The sequence below is a fragment of the Drosophila subpulchrella genome, chromosome 2L (genome assembly GCF_014743375.2).
Source record: "Drosophila subpulchrella strain 33 F10 #4 breed RU33 chromosome 2L, RU_Dsub_v1.1 Primary Assembly, whole genome shotgun sequence".
NCBI classification, from domain to species: Eukaryota; Metazoa; Arthropoda; class Insecta; order Diptera; family Drosophilidae; genus Drosophila; species Drosophila subpulchrella.
The window spans coordinates 12,402,870-12,419,048 of NC_050610.1; the positions used below are offsets into that span (position 1 = coordinate 12,402,870).

The 16,179-nt window shown below is 39.6% G+C and overlaps 1 protein-coding gene across 1 annotated transcript; it reads right to left on the reverse strand.

The window, feature by feature from the left end:
• Nucleotides 1-11,095: 11,095 nt before the first annotated feature.
• LOC119546904 (trypsin-1) lies at nt 11,096-13,119 on the reverse strand. Its single transcript, XM_037853530.1, has 3 exons — nt 12,903-13,119; nt 11,929-12,320; nt 11,096-11,449 (listed from the first exon to the last, which is right to left on the reverse strand). The coding sequence occupies exons 1-3, from the start codon at nt 13,096-13,098 to the stop codon at nt 11,096-11,098; spliced, it is 942 nt and encodes a 313-aa protein (XP_037709458.1). The 5' UTR covers nt 13,099-13,119.
• Between the last annotated feature and the right edge of the window lie 3,060 nt (nt 13,120-16,179).

The window sequence follows — 16,179 nt, forward strand, 5'->3', positions numbered from 1 at the left end:
GATTTTTGTTACTTTTAGTTATACATTTCTTGTTTTCCTTCGAAATATAAAAACATTTTTTAATATTTTTATTTTCTCCTAAATCAAACCTAAAAGGACATTTTGAACTGTACCACTTTCTGCACGAGTTTTTATTTACTTTGCATTTACATGAATGGCTTTCTCTTTTGGTTCGCCTCGTTTTTCTCCCTTTCAAGCGGTGTGCATTGCCTAATTTAATTTGCTTTCACCCGAAACAGGGACAGCAAACCGGCGACGCTGCCGCCTAATTTATTTCACCGCTAATTTGTATGAATTCCTCTTGCAGTCGCATTAGGGTGACTTGGTCTCATAAAAAAAAAGAAAATGGAAAAAAAACCCGGTGTTCACCTGTCCTCTCTAATAGCCGTTGTTTATGTAGTTCCAGCGGGGCTTCCTTCCTCCTGGGACTTTTATGCTTATAATTAAGTGTCTCGTCGGTGGCCTTATTAGACATACACGCGATTTAATGACTTAAAGCTGAAAGCTTCTTATAATAAAGTAATGAAAGTAACTACAAAAGTGGCTTCCAAATTAGCTGAAATTATTTTAATGAAAAAATCTGGATGTCTGTGTTGCAACTGATAAAGCTAAGAGCCGAGCTGATTTAATGGAAGCTCTGTTAGTACTACTCGGAGGCTAATAAAGCTGAATTTTGGATTACCCTTTAGATGGTTTTTCTCTGATACCAACTAATAATTGGATCTAATATGCAAGTGCTTTCGTCACCTCAGTGACCGGATTTCAATGTTCTGTTGGTGATGTCCTTGGTGTCAGCTAAATCGTAGCATTTGACGATTTATCTGTCTGCGTGGAGGTGGTTTTCAGATTTATGACCGCTTTGTTCTCACATATGTAAGTCCCATGTGAGCCCTAATTGGTGACTAATAAATCAAGATAATCCTTTACAATATTGGTATTAGCTTGGTGTTAACTAAGATGTGGTACTTATTATTTTTGATTTTTTTTTATAATTTGTATCAATAAAGTCATTTTAGTATGAAGTATTTAACGCAACAAGTTTTTTACGATTTGTACATTTTTTAAATTGGTTACTATATCATAAATACATTTTTAAAATATTTCTTTCTATCTTAAATTTACCATTTTTATTTTTACAGAGAAATTAATCCATGGTAAACTTACTTTACATTGTTATACATAAATAGTTATTTTCATTATCTACACATGTATTTACGAATTTGTGCATGCTTTTTACGCTTGATTTCTACACAGTACTGACTTTACTTTCAAGGCGCGTCTTAAAGCTGAAAAAAGCTTTAGAATAATTATAACATATAGATGGCGCCAAAAATATTCGGAGCGTTACGTTAGCCAACTTTAGGGATGTTAAGAAATTTAGCTTCAATAGAGATTTATAAAAAAGTATGACATTTTTCACAAGGGGTTTTATGAAGGTTTTTAGAAAATAAATCGTCAAAAAATTATGTTTTCAGTTTTGAATCTCAATCGATTGGAAGTTCATTTACGAACTCAACGCGACGTGACATTCCACTTTTGGTTAATTTGTTGCTTTGTTTCGGACAAAATACTTTTTTGTTTTGGGCCAAATTTTTGAAAGGGAGCCTATGTAATTTTTCATCACTACTTTTTGCCAAAAATAAATGTTTCTAAATTGGTTTTTCAATAATTTATTTATTAAAAAAAATCTAACATGTTAATAGCATAGGTGGTATTCTGTTTATAAACAGGTAAAGGTTACTGGCAATTTCGAAAAATTAGTTAAGTAATTCTTTTGTGTATTCGCCATGTCTTATTATTTCCAGCTAAGAGATAAGCAAATAGATTGCCAGCATCTCATTAAAAGGCTTTTCAGCTAACCACCATGCAGAAACTGGGGGATCTATTATACCACCGCAGTCTGTGGCTGCCCTGTTCGGTTACCCCTGCCCAATCGGCAGTTGAAGGCAAATGCAGCAGGGTGACACGTGTTAAGAAATTCCGCACATGGCAACTGGCCGGCAGTTGAAATGCCACACAGCAGCAGCCAAATGGACAGGGGACATCGCACTGGGGTCTCATGCATATGCACAACATGGGAGATCCACGGACTCGAACCAGAGACCCTTTTACTTGTTTCATAACAAATGACTAACAACATGGCCAAGTGACTGGGCAGCGACAATCGCAGCTAGATAAACAGCCCCAGCTGCAGATGTGGATGCATGAGATGCACTCGAACTCGTATTCGCATTCGTATTCGTACTTGTATCTGCATCGGGATCTGAATCTGTATCTGTATCTGGTGCTGGGCATCTGTGGATCTGCACAGCGGGCCGATTAGTCGAAATGATGATCAAAGTGCTGAAGCATGGGATTGGGTCCAAGGGGCAGCCCCATCCCCATCCCAATCCCAATCCCAATCCCCATCCACATCCATTGATTGCGTGTGGCAAACAAACGCCACAGCGGGCCACTTTGGATCGGCAGGAAGCGCCTTCTGGGGCGCTTATCGCGATCGTTCTTATCTTCTGCAGAATCGCCCAGTGGTCAGCAGTCCGAATCGCGATTCTCCAGCTTAATATTCAATTTGTGCCAGCGTTTGTTGAGCAGGCCCACGCCGGCCAGGATGCCATGTATTTGTATATTGAAAATTGCCTCCAATCCGCTGGCGGCCTAAACTATTTCCCCACCTTTCCTCGTCTGCTGATGCCAAAATCCTGGAACTTACATAGGTCTGCAGTTGTCAGCCGTTGCAGAGAGAGAAATTATATAAATTATGGGCTTAATTAGTGGGATTAAGAAGGGGATCGTTCAAAGGGGGAATCATCTTATCGCTAGATCAAGGAATCTTATAGATTATTCAATGGTTTGTTAAAGGTATGATTATGCTTGTAAGGATTTGGACTGTTTTTATATCATAAATCATACCATGAACAATTTTAGCTGTACAAGATTGAAGTAATCTGAAATATTGGAAACAATCGTTCATATGCTTTGTAATAATTTTTGAACATTTTTATAATTTTGTAAACTAAATAAATTTTAATTGATCAATTTCTGATCTGCTCTATTGCTAATACATCTTATTAGGTTCAGTCAGTAGTTATGATATGATAAAATGATTAATCTCCATTTTGTACCTCCTTTTTGGAACAGTGTGGCCAGGCAATCAGCGACCAAAGGCAGGCACGTAGCTCGGCTTCCGCGCCGCGCAACTTGTTGCTGTAACACTTCATTTATTTTGATAACCATAAGATTGCCAATAAAAATTGCATGCCCAGCCGATGCTCTACTCTAGTCCGCTATGGGATCCTCCTTCCTCCGGACAACCCTTAGTCTGTAGTTGCTTGATTGAAATTGCAACTGACTGGCGGGGGAAGGGAAATTCGGATGGGATCGAGGTTGGAGGATGCAGATGCCGCCTGTCTTGCGGCCAGATTTGTAACGCATTTCCATTTTGGCGGTCAGTGTCAGTGGAGGAGCGCTCCGAAGTTGACAACCGATACGATACGGTTCAGGGCCATTGCATCGAAACGAGGATTAGGTTGGCCAGTTCGCTGCCAGTGCTAGTCCACTTAAAAATTATCGCAGGTCTGGCTAAGTAATTTCAAGTTTTAAGATTTCACCACTATCGAAAGTGAGATAATATGGTAAAGGAATGGAACTATACAACTATGATAAAAGCTCTTTAAGTACTAAAGACTTTTCATAACCAATTGTGAGTTTAGATTGCATACAGAGAGAATAAAGAAATATATAAAATAAATTCTAAAGAATTATATTCCTAAATGGGTTATAAAGAAATCAAAACATGATCTATAAATAACACATTTCAAACCCTGTTTTAAGGGTTTGGGAACCTCTTATTTATTTTTAAACAGGAAAACCCTACTCCACTCCCTCTCGAAGGGGATTGAAAGTTAGGACTGCTGACAGATCCGCAAATCACTGGAGTGGCGAGTGTAACTGTTTTCGGGAACCAGTGACATGGTCGTAAGATAACGTTTATGTACGATACCTCGGCCTGTGCCCAGATACCTCGATACTGCTCCTTTTAAGGCCAAAGGCTTATCTGGGGGCCTGGCCAAGAGGCAGTCCATGGCCTGCAGCTGTGTCAATGCCTCGGCATTGTTTGCTTTCTGGCTTTTTGGTCTCTTCGGGGGGAAGAGATACCCCTTCACCCAGTGACTTTGGCTAAGATCATCGTCATGCCATCCGCCACATTTTGTTGGCAATTTTTCAGTCACTGATTCGTTGGTCGTTCACTTCGTGTGACTTAGTTTTCTGCACGAGGTCATCATTTTCCCCCGCCTTTTGGCCCATTGTGGAAATGGGCTGGGAAAGCGGGCAAGAGGCGAAGTCTCTGCGGTTTCTGCCCACCCGCAACTACAACTCTACGTATCTATCTATCTGACTATCCGACTGTCTCTGAAATGTTTGTCTTGCCTCGTTTTGTGCCTTTTTGTCTTGCTTTTATTTATTTTTTACTATTTTTTTGTTGGGCATTTTTATCTATTGCCGCGCACGTCGGGTCACATTAACGGGGCTTTCTCGACGCTCGAGTTCTGCGATTTGATTTCCCTAACTCAACTTACCTGCCTGCCGGCTGAGGTACTCCACTCTAAGATTCTCCGCCGCGATCTGATCTTCTGGCCCGGCTCTCCGTCATGCCAGGAAAACAAACAATTAAAGTCATAAAAATTGTGGCCAAAGATTTGCAATTGTTAATGCGGTAAGCGCTCGCCGCACTTGTTGTTGGGAACTCTACTCAGTTAAACTTGACTATCCGGGCCTTTGTAATTTCATTGTGCGGTTATACAATCGAGAATCGCGATGGATGGCTGTGACAGCATGCGAAAGAAGATTGGTTCGCCGATTCTATAAATAATGGATAACAATTGCCGACTGGCTGGGATACAAATTTGGCTGAGCTATGAGAAATGGTGTTCATTTATCATGTTAAACGGGGTACCAGGAAATGCGGCCTTCGTATTTCTTAAGGAGTTTTAAATACTACAAAAACCCTTTGAAATTTAATTTCGTGTCATTCACTTTAAACTAGACCTAATACATTTTTAGAAATTAATATCAGGCCCTTGTCAATTAATTTAACAATGTTTAATTGAGCAAAATATCGAAAGAAGCTTTATTTAAAAAAGGCAGTACAAATTAGTATTCAGTTCATCCCAATCTTATCTTTTCCATCATATTCCTATGTTATTAAGCACCCTTTACCTTCGTAACCCAGTTCTTAGAACTGATTTATACACCTCACCTTGTACCATATTCTGCACTATCCACATGAGCAACTGCTGAGCATAATAAACGAATTAAAATGTAAATCATTTTGTGCCGGCCACAAATTCTCGTTAATGCGCGTTGCGAATTATTGAAATTCCCCTTTGGATTTTCGCTTTCGAAACCAAAAACCAGCAGGTCTTAGGTCCGCAACTCTGAAGATGGCCAGAATCAGAGGCCGCCGAGTGTAACTTGTTATTTGCAGTAATTAATTTTGAGGCAAAAGTGCTAATTAATTCCGAGAGCAGAGCAAAAGCGGCGCAAATGCGCAGATGAAGGCGTTGGAAGCCTAGCGCAAATTGTAGACCAACATCCGTCCAGGGGCTTTCAAGTCGGCAATTAACTGCCAGTTGTGGCCGAAACTGAAAACTGAAGCTCGGGCAATTTCCTATGAATTTTTGCTGAAGATCGCTTCGGTCCACAGGAAGCTTACATAACTGTTTGAAGAGCTGCATAGCGGCGAATCTTTTGTAGATTTTCCCGCCGACTGATGCAATGTCCACCTAGACAAGAGACCATCTGCTGTCGTTCCAGTTTATAGGGATCTCTACCCCCCGTCCCTTATCGGAGGACTGAGCCAATAGTAACGCCTACCAATACCTTTAATTATAGTGCCCGACCCGCCGAGAATCGCGACCAGGGACGTCCAAACATGACGCACGTATAGAAAACATATTTCAAACTAAACAAACTCATCAGAATGGACACAAAAAAATAAAAATCGAAGGAAAAAAATGAAAAAGAACCGAACCGGCCAAAGAAAACCCGCTGGGACGCGTGCAAAATTAAAAGTAAAGCGAGAAAAATGTAGACAACGCGTCAGGCTTGGCCAGCCCAGAGAATTCTAGGGCTAAACTGGCAGATCCGAAAGTGTCTGGCCGCTCTGATTAGCTCCATTTGCACACACTCCGCTCCAAGGTCGCCGGGATGACGTCATTTTGGGATAAGGCCATAAATTAGAAGGGGAAAACATAGGGTTTCTTAGAATTTCTTCCAAAGAAATTACTCAAGCGTTGCGGGCCTAACGAACTATGGCTCTAAACATTTGTGTTTGCTACCAAAGAAAGAATCAAATTAATCTTGACTATACATACAAAAATATTAGTGTTTTATAATAACTTAAGGTTGTGGAACTCGTATTATATAAAAAAATTTATTAATAAACATTAAAAATTCTACAGTTTCCTCTCTTTCCAATATTATATTTTCTCTTTCAGTGTTTAATATAGAAACATATTTTATAAGATAGTTATTAATTTACTAAGACTTTAATTTATTATATATCTTGTACATTTTTTGTTTCCAGTGTACCGAAACTTCCAGCTAATTTGTCAAGCTTTTCTTATAAGGCTTGGCCCCAAAAGAAGTGACAAGAACATACTTCAGATACCCACGCTGGCCATTTGTTAATGTATATTCTATTCTGGTTTGGCGCCTCATCAAATTTCTAATTTATGAGCTGTATTTTCTCAGGCAGGGTATTCAGCTCTGTGAGCAATTGAATGGCCGCCGGCAATTTAGCAATTATAAAATGATTAATTTTTGTGCATTTTCTCAACACCTTCCACTTAGCGGCCGCTAACTAAACCTGAACCGAAAGCCCAAAATGAGTTGGGAACTTGGTAACTTAAGGCTTGAATCCGAGATCTGCGGGCCGGGCGTTAAAGCCCAACTACTGTCGATTAAAGTGCCGCTGCCCCGTTGCCGTGTAGGGTATCATTAGGCCAGACAAAACAATTTAAAATAACTACAGCAACTAGCATAATAATGTTAAGAAGAAGCAGCAGCCAGCTCGGCCCAGAAACGGGCGATGCCATAGACAATTTTCATAATGGACAGAAATAAATCTGCAAGGCAGAAGCTAAAGTTGAAGTGGAAGTGGAAGCAGAAGCATCTGCAGCCTGGGAAACTGATCGCACAGCACAACTTAATTAATAAACTAATGAGCAGTTTGCAAACCAAGTCGTCCTCGGACCCCAAGCCCCGAATCCCGATCATCGAGATCTGAGATTATCTACATAAAGTAGTCCCAGGCGCGGACGTGCATCGTGTTCGGATATGGCTAAAGCCCAGCCTATTTGCTAAGAGATCAGCCAGAAATTAAAATAAATGTGCAACGTGCAAAAATGCCAAAGACCCCAACCGAAAGTAAAACTGGAACGTGTTCAACGCCAAAATGCGGCGAAACGAAACAAAAAGTTAAGACCGCAAAAACTGATTTATGCATATGGGAACGGGACGGACTGTACATGGAAATCCCAGTGACGAAAGTCAGTTTTGGGGAAATATTTAAACTTAAAATGTGCTCAGGCAACAGAAATAGATTTTCTCCTTGCCCTGGGCTATTACATTTTCACATCTAATATTTTAGTTTGATATTTTTTGTAGAATTTTCTATTGCTTTTTAAAAGCTTGCATACGTCAACACCTTAAACTTTTCCATAAATATCAGTTATCTTAAAAACAAACTACCATACATTTTAATAAGAAAAGAAAATTGTTATTTAAAATATTAAATTACCCTAAGAATATTCAGTACCCAATAAAAGTTTCGTTTTCCATTTGAATATTCTTCCGCAAGCCTATGCACTTACGTTTTATTCACATTTACACTCACCACTTTATTGAGCTTAAAAATGATTTAAGGCTTTGCGTCCTCTTCCGACTTGCTATAAACTCTCTTTTTAAGAGGCTTTTCACACTTCTCCGGCCGGGTCGTAAAACGAACAGCCTCGAGATACCATTTATGAAAAGGGGGTTCTACAAAAGCGAGTGATCTTCTAATGGGTTTTAGCGAAAGCTCTTGAGATTGTCGCTTTGTTGGCAAAATGAATGTTGGCAACTAATAAACATCGGCTAATGAAGTGGAATGTTTCCGAGCTCAACTTGGCAACCGAAACGCCTAAACAGCCGTAATTACAGGGTCATTATTTAGGAGGCATCAACGGCCAAGTCCGCCGAGTCGGCGACTAAGACAAATGAGATTAAGCCCGGCAAAGGCCAAAAATAAAAGTGAGCTCTGACACGAAGTGGCAGTGGAAGTGCAAGTAAAGGCTGCAGGTTCTGCCAGTAAATCATTTTGTTTTCACTCTGGCTGCTGCCGCAGTTTAATTATCACGAGCCCAGATTTCGTTTGTCTGTCCAGCAGCTCGTAAATTGTGGCGAGAACAAGACGCGGCTGACGGCTGCTCCGGGAACATATTTCTACGGCACCGTGTAAATTGAAAAAGAGTTGGAAAACTATTCAAATCAATGAAAACTGATAGCCCCAGGGCCGTGGCGGCGAAGTCATGATTAACATGGGCTTAGTCCGATCCGTGCTGGCCCTATCCTAAGTACGAATAGGGTACTCGCCAGTGCACTTGAAGAAATCTTTGTTATACATTTTGTTACAACTAATAAACGAGTTTTGAAACATAAAAAATAGTTTAAAGTAGACGAGACATTGTGTCAAAGCTTTTTTGAAAAAACTGAGAAGCGATAAAGAATTTAAACTCAAGTTCTCTTATAGATAATACTTTTTGAAATCTATAATTTAAGATCAAAAATATTTTTTGGGCGCATTTTAAATTTTTTAATAAAATAAGTGTCTTTACAAATAGTTAAACCTATTAAAATATATTTTTGGTTACAACTTTTAGAGGTTTTCAACCAAATATTTTATTTACAACATCTTATTAATGTTCAAATTGTTTAATTTAATTTAAAAAAAGTATTTCATTTATTCTCTTGTACAAAATTTTAGTTGTTTAAAAATCTCTCAAAAATAGGTATTCAGTGCTATAAATATGTCGTCATTGCCAAGAAAAATAAATATGGCTTACAGAAAAAAATCTTGAAAGAGGAGAATAAAAGAAGAAAAATTGTATTTCAAAATTTTAAAATCATTGAACAAATATTTCTAAAAATCAATACTCATGAATTTAATGCTTATTTATTTTTCGAATTCTTTGACGATTTTTTCTGCCTGTGTGGTGCTCCGAAGATGGCACCATGTACCATTTAAGCGACATGCCAACACTTGACCAGGCCGAGAGCCAGTCAGGCTGGAACTTAGAACCTGGAGCCAGGAACCCGGCGAAATGTATCATTAACAAGTCACGACAAATTCGCAGGCCGGCCGAGTCGGACCGGACGTTTGAAAAGCTGCGAGTAGAGCCAAATTTGGTAAGACCTCGACATCGGTTGGGCATTAGATAAACTGCAATCCCGGGCTGCGACTCCAGTGAATCGCGGATCAAGTGCCAGGAACGCGGACAGGTTGGTACTCGCCATTCCCAATGTTTCCGCCGATCGCCGACGGCGGCTGCTTTGAACGAGGAAAGGAGGACCCAGACCTAAGACCCACCGCCACGTTCAGGTGTGAAGAAATCTAAAATGCAAACACCAAATGGCCAACAATGCGCAGTCCATTTGTAGTTGCTCCCTGGGCGCTGCCAAAAAGCCAACTGAAAGCCAGCCACAGATTGAAACGGAAAGCTATTCTCCGCGGGATGGGATGTGAAGGAGGTTGAGGATGAGGATGTGCGTCCATGTCCAGCTAACCCTATATGATCATATACCCATACCCACACCCATACCCACACCCATTGCGAATCGCAGTCGCATGAATTATTTATTTCGATTGTCTGCGAGCTGCATTATTTTTAGAGTGGCCATAAAGCCGCTCGATTTATGATCGGCGGTCAGGAGCCGTTCAAATTATCGCAGGGCATGCAAAATTTATTAACAAACATAAAAATTGCCCGAGAATTTATTTCATCTTAATTCAATTTAACAACTTAAACAGCCATAAAGTGTTCACATAGTAAATCAATGGCCACTCTATGCAGATGCTCTGCTGCCCAGTCCTGTCCACATGCATCATCATCATAATCATAATCAAGGTGCCTGGCTAGGGACTCCTCCATACTCTGGAACTCTGGTGATCTGGTGATCTGCTGCTCCTTCTCTATCCTTACCCGCACTGAATTTATGAGCTGCGCATGAAAATGAGTCAAAACAAATTATGCCGCTCGCAGGTTTTTAGCCAAGTTGTGTTCCTGATTGACAGCGACTGGACCTGCAGTTGGTTTTGGATCTTCGGCTGGCGATGGAGATGAAGATGGAGAAGGGGTCTTTGCGGAGCGATTATGATGTGAACGCTGCCAAAAAGATTTCCATCAGCGGCAACAATTTCGAGGCATTAATCATGGCCGTCAAGTACGAGGGTGGGTCCCATGCAGTTCTACCCGAAACTGCCACAAGGTGGAGCAGAGTTCTGACTCGAAGGAATGCTCGATTGCGATCTCCGCCGGATGCGACAGGCATTTAAATGGTACGCAGAAAGGATTATGAAGAGCTTATTATGGGCAGCCAAACATTTAGATGTTGCCATTCGAACATAAATCAAATGTTTTTGACTCGCAAAAAAATATATATATTTATAAAATCATTATTATGTAGTAGCTTTTAAGTCTTTTAAGCCGTTGAAATGTGCATGAAACTGTTTTTTCATGAAGGAAATATCGCCAATTATTAAAGTCTAAAGGCAATTAAATCTAAAATATTTTATATTAGTTTTTGATGACCTGTACTTATTTATTTGTACAACAAAATGTTCGTTTATTAATTTTTATAGAACTCTTAATTTATAGATCGATTAATAATCATCCCCATTTAAATTTGGTGGGTCCTGTGACCCTTCTTAGTTATAAATAACTAACAACAATTCAAAGCATATGATGGATTTATTTGATGCGAATTTCTTTTCAATAATTTAGAATAATTTAGGAATGAGGCAAGCAGGCAAATGATTGTTTTTTAGAGAAATGATCTAGCTCTGGCAGTAGCAACCATCAGCGGTGTTCTTCTGGATCCAGTCCAAGAACTTGCTGACCCTGGCGTAGACACCCGGGGCGTTCTTCTGGGCACATCCGTAGCCAAAGGACACCACGCCGGCGAGCTTGTAGCGACCCTCGTTGACGATCAGGGGGCCACCACTGTCGCCCTGGCAGGCGTCCTTGCCACCCTGCTGCACCAATCCTGCGCAGAGCATCACCTCGGCGATCTTGTCCTTGTAGCGCGTCTGGCGGCACTCGGCGTTGCTGATGACCGGGACATTCACCTCCTGCAGGTAGTTGGAGGTGACACCACCCTCCTTGATCAGACCCCAACCGGCGACCACAGCCTAGAAAAGATTTTTTAAGATCAAGAATTTAGTTTTAGAGTAACGAAATTAAAAAATAATAATAATAAATAGCTAAGTAGAAATTCTAAATAGTAAATGATTTAATAAGAGGTCTCCAAAACGATCTGATTTTTAAATAATGATATTAGGTTGTATCCTTTAATCTTTAAGAGTATTAAGTCTTCGAAACATAACATAATATTATATATATAAATGGGTTTTTTCCAAAAAAATAAGTTTAGTGGTATTTATAGCTCTCCATTATTTTTCCAAATAAAATTATTTTATAAATCCTCAAAACTGTTTGTCCTAAGATCTTAAAAAAACATTTGTATGTCTAGATAGACCCAGCTAACAACTCTCAAACATAAATAATCTTTATAGAGCCATAAATATTTCATTTAGAGCGCTGGAAACTTCTATCCAGGCGTATAATAGGGAACATATTATATATAAAATAAATCAAAACTTTTACTCACGGTCTTGCCATCAAAGTTGTGATTGGCCTCGGGCAGGCAGACAGGACGCATGTTTCCAGTCAGTGGGACGGGGGACTCCAGCTTCAGCAGGGCCACATCGTTGACAATGCGGTTGTTATCGTAGTTGGGATGGACGGTGGTCTGGACCACCTTGCGGACAATGCCAGGATCCCGGGAGGATCTGTCGATCTGGAGCAGGCGGATGGTGATCTGATCCTTGTTGCCGTGCACACAATGGGCGGCGGTCAGCACGTAGCGATCGTTGATCAGGGAGCCGCCGCAGAAGAGACGGGGGTAGTGGCGACCCTTGACCAGCTGGGCGGTCCAGGGATACTTGTTGGAGCGCACTTGCTGGCCGCCCACAATTCGATTGACATTCGGGGTTCCGCAGACTGAAAATATTATTTTTGGGATTTTTTCTTGGATTAATAACTTGATTTTAAATGTTGAACTTGGTTAATAAATATTTAGTTTATGTACTTATCATACTTTTTATAACTCAATGAGTACCAATAAAAATTGTCAGAATATTAAATGTTATAACAAATTTACATCGGATCAGTCAAAAATGCCAGAGATATTATGTTTTATATGTCCGTTTCAGTTCATGTAAATAATATTATAAAAGTTGAGACTTCAATTTCGAAAGGTATATTGAAATTTATGTTTATATGGTTTGATGAGAACAAATTAGTTCTGTTCTAGAGTAAATTGTGTTATAACACTGCTATTTTTAAAATAAAAGTCTCAAAAAGTAATATATATAACGTTTACCAAAAATGGTCCTATTTTTCTGTGTTCTGATTAGATTTACATTGATCTTAAACAGAGTTTTTGACTTTTTATAACTTTTAAATGATGTTAATGTTTACATTTCACTTGTGCTATCTACTACTATTTTTTGAAACCATATTTAAAGTGAAAAGTATCAAATTTTACTGCTAATACCCTATTATCTTTCTTTCAGTACTCACAGCAGTTCTGCTTGGTGGTGCACGTGTTGCGGTTCTTCACTGGCCTGGCTCGGAGCTCCTCTGCAGGATCGACCACATCCACCACATCGGCGAATTGCTGGGCGAGGGTTTGTTGATGGGGAGCCTGGTACTGGTACTGGGCCAAAGTGAGGCTAATGCCCAGCAGCAGGAGCGGCAGGGCCAGGTAACTGCGCATCTTGTCCGGAGTTTACTTCTGAGGAAAGTGACAGAGTGGTTTGCCCAACGCCGGCTACTTATAGTCGTGGATCGGAGCGCGATCAACTCGATCGCATCTTTTAATAAAACTAAAAATATGAATGTTTTATTGGTATCTTTCTTTAGCATTTCTTTCTTTCTCCGCTTTCTTTGTTTGGCAGCCAGCGCCTTATTTGCATAACACTTTATAGCGCCGCACACACGCTCACCTTGCGGTTCTCGAGTGTGGAGGGTTTTGTATTTTTGGCTCTGTACAAATCATCATTTTCATCCAGAACAATGTGCCAAAAGGGCAAATAAACTTTTTAATATCATTTAAATTACACACTTACGGGAGGTATTCAAACGAGTAATGCGAATAAAGTGGGTTATTGGGAATGGTCAATTGGAGAAGTTGAAATGTTTGTTGGAAGACAGGCCAAACACGAAACTAGCAAGATCATCCAATGACTTTTAATTTCTTTCATTAATAGAGCTTAGATAAAAAGTTAAACAGAATAAACATATCAATTGCAAATGAACTAAATATGAAGTACAAATATTTTAAATTTAAAAGTAAAAGTAAATTAAAAGTAAAACTTTGGTATACCTATTATATCAGGGTTTCTTTTAAAGTACCATAATATATACTTTGAAATTTAATATTTTAATTAAATATTTTTTTAAGGCAGGATGGCTTAAAAGGTTTATAATTAAAAAAAAAAACTTTTTAAGAGTCTTAACTATTTTATATTGGACATTTTTTTTCAAAAGAGTATTTGAAATTCTTCAAACTTCAGCCAGATTTATTATTACAGCTTTGCATATTCATGAAAGTGGAGCAAACTCATGCGAGTTTTTTTAATGGACTTTTAATGCGCATCTGGAGAGGCTTAGGCATCGTCATCATCGACAGCGCCTCTGACCCGACGGATCTGGGTTCTGACCAAAAAAAAAAACTAAAATAAACTCGGGCGCTGAGTTGGCGAATTCTGGCTTCCACTCGAGTGTCTCTTTCTCCGCGGCACTCGATCGAATCGAATTGCGATCTGACCGGCATTGCAGCATAAATATCCTTTAAGTGCCGGTTATCCGGTATCATCATTAACCGGAGGCAAACGCCCGCTTTCACGCTGCCTTGCAGTTGCGAATAATTTATAAGGCTTTGCGTTGGGGGTTTGCTTTTCGGCATAATTTACAAAACGCAACCAGAACCAGGGACAAGTTATTCCTCCAGCTCCTCGATCATATTTCTTTGTGTGGAATGTCGTCGTTGCCCTTTTCTTTATTCCCGGACTTGGATTGCTTTCGAAATTGATATGCCCGAGGGCCCAGTGTCGTCCATCCAAACGCCCAAAAAATATAAATTAATAAAAGCAGCGCGTTGAAAAATTGCGTGCAGTTTGAAATTATGCAACATGTGGCACTTACATGCATACTAAAAAAGGGGAGATAAATAAATTATGCGAGAACACAAATTGGTATGGAATAATTACGGTTGGGATTTAGGAACTGTCGCTGACCTACTATGACAGGCATAAATCTGCCAAAAACCCATTAAAAATGATAGATTTAGGAACTGTCCCAGACTTATTCAACATAAGTATACCTTGCTATACATGTTCAAGTCGCCAAAAAGCTAATAGCTTGTTTCATTTGGCTTGCCCACATAAATAACTTTTACTCTTATGCAAACCTTAAACACATGCAAATGTAGGCAGCTTTAGAAATTTGTTTCTTTTCGCAACATTAGCATAATTTATAAAAACCACAAACTTGGCCCAGACTCATTAGCTAACAGCACAACTTAATCATAGAAAGCATCGGCGAAATGCAAATGCAGCTCACGTCTAATTGTTGCAATTGTAACGGCCAGAAAAAGAACAATGAAAAGATGGAAGATTTCAACATGGTCATTATGCTTTCAGCAGGCGAAATTCCAGAATTTACCCATCTTTTACCCCCTTTAGTGGGCGTGGCTGAGTGACAAACACGCAGTATCTTTTATACATAGAGGCGATGCAGATCATTGAGCCAGACTGGCAAACAATTCAAAAGACCGAGGATGCCAAACTGTAACCCAAGTTAGAAAGGTTGAATGGCATGCCATTCACTTGCTTTTTCTGCTTTTCGCCCGGTGGCAGTTGCCCGTCAGAGTCACTCACTCAGTCACTCATAAATTTGCATAAGAACTGAATTGCATTGCATTATCTAAGCGGCAGTTGTTGCAGTTGCAGCATGCAGCATTCAGCATGCAGCATGCAGTTTTCCAGCTGCAGTTGTTGCCGCACTTATCTCGGCGGTAGAAACAATCACGGCAAAGGCAAAGATTTTAATTATTGTGTGTGACGGCGACGACGACTCCAGCTGGGAAGAAGTCGGAGAAAGATGTCGAGTGAGAATAAGAGAGAGAGCTTAGAATTGCCCATGCACTGGGAGAAAAAACCCACAGCAAAGAAAAAAAGATAGAAAAGAAAGTAATCCAAAATCCAAAACAAAAAAAAACAAAAAAAAAAATTTAATAAATTTTGTAATAATTAAAAATACTTTACAGTTTCTGGAAATATATTCCCACCATTTACTTTCGTTTGGCTAGACATTTGTTAGTCTCTTTAGTTTTGTAAAGTAATACCCAATTATGGAAACACATAGTACTGATAAGAAAATAACTTTCCCAATATGTTGGTATAGAGTGTCTCTTATAGTAATATATAGATATCACCTAACTAAGTAATATTCTTAAGAACTAACATTTGAAAAATGTAAAACTAAGGTTAAACTCTTTATAAACTTAAGATACTTAGAAAGCTTTTTTCAGTGCGGTCTGGCAGACATCTGTCTTCGAATTCTCAGACTGACTCGGAGTCTGCACTATGTCTTTGCCTGATGTGCTGCATTTGATAACTGCCAGCAATGAAGTCTTAGACCCTTAGATAATGAAAAGGAAGCCAGTCTTGAGTCTGGTGCACTGTAATTCAAATTAGTACCAGGCCGGCACGAAGAAAAAAAAAACCCCAGAAAAACAAAGAATAAGGAAGGAGAAGAACGGTCGGGAAGACTCGTCTTTGGCTACCGGAGAATC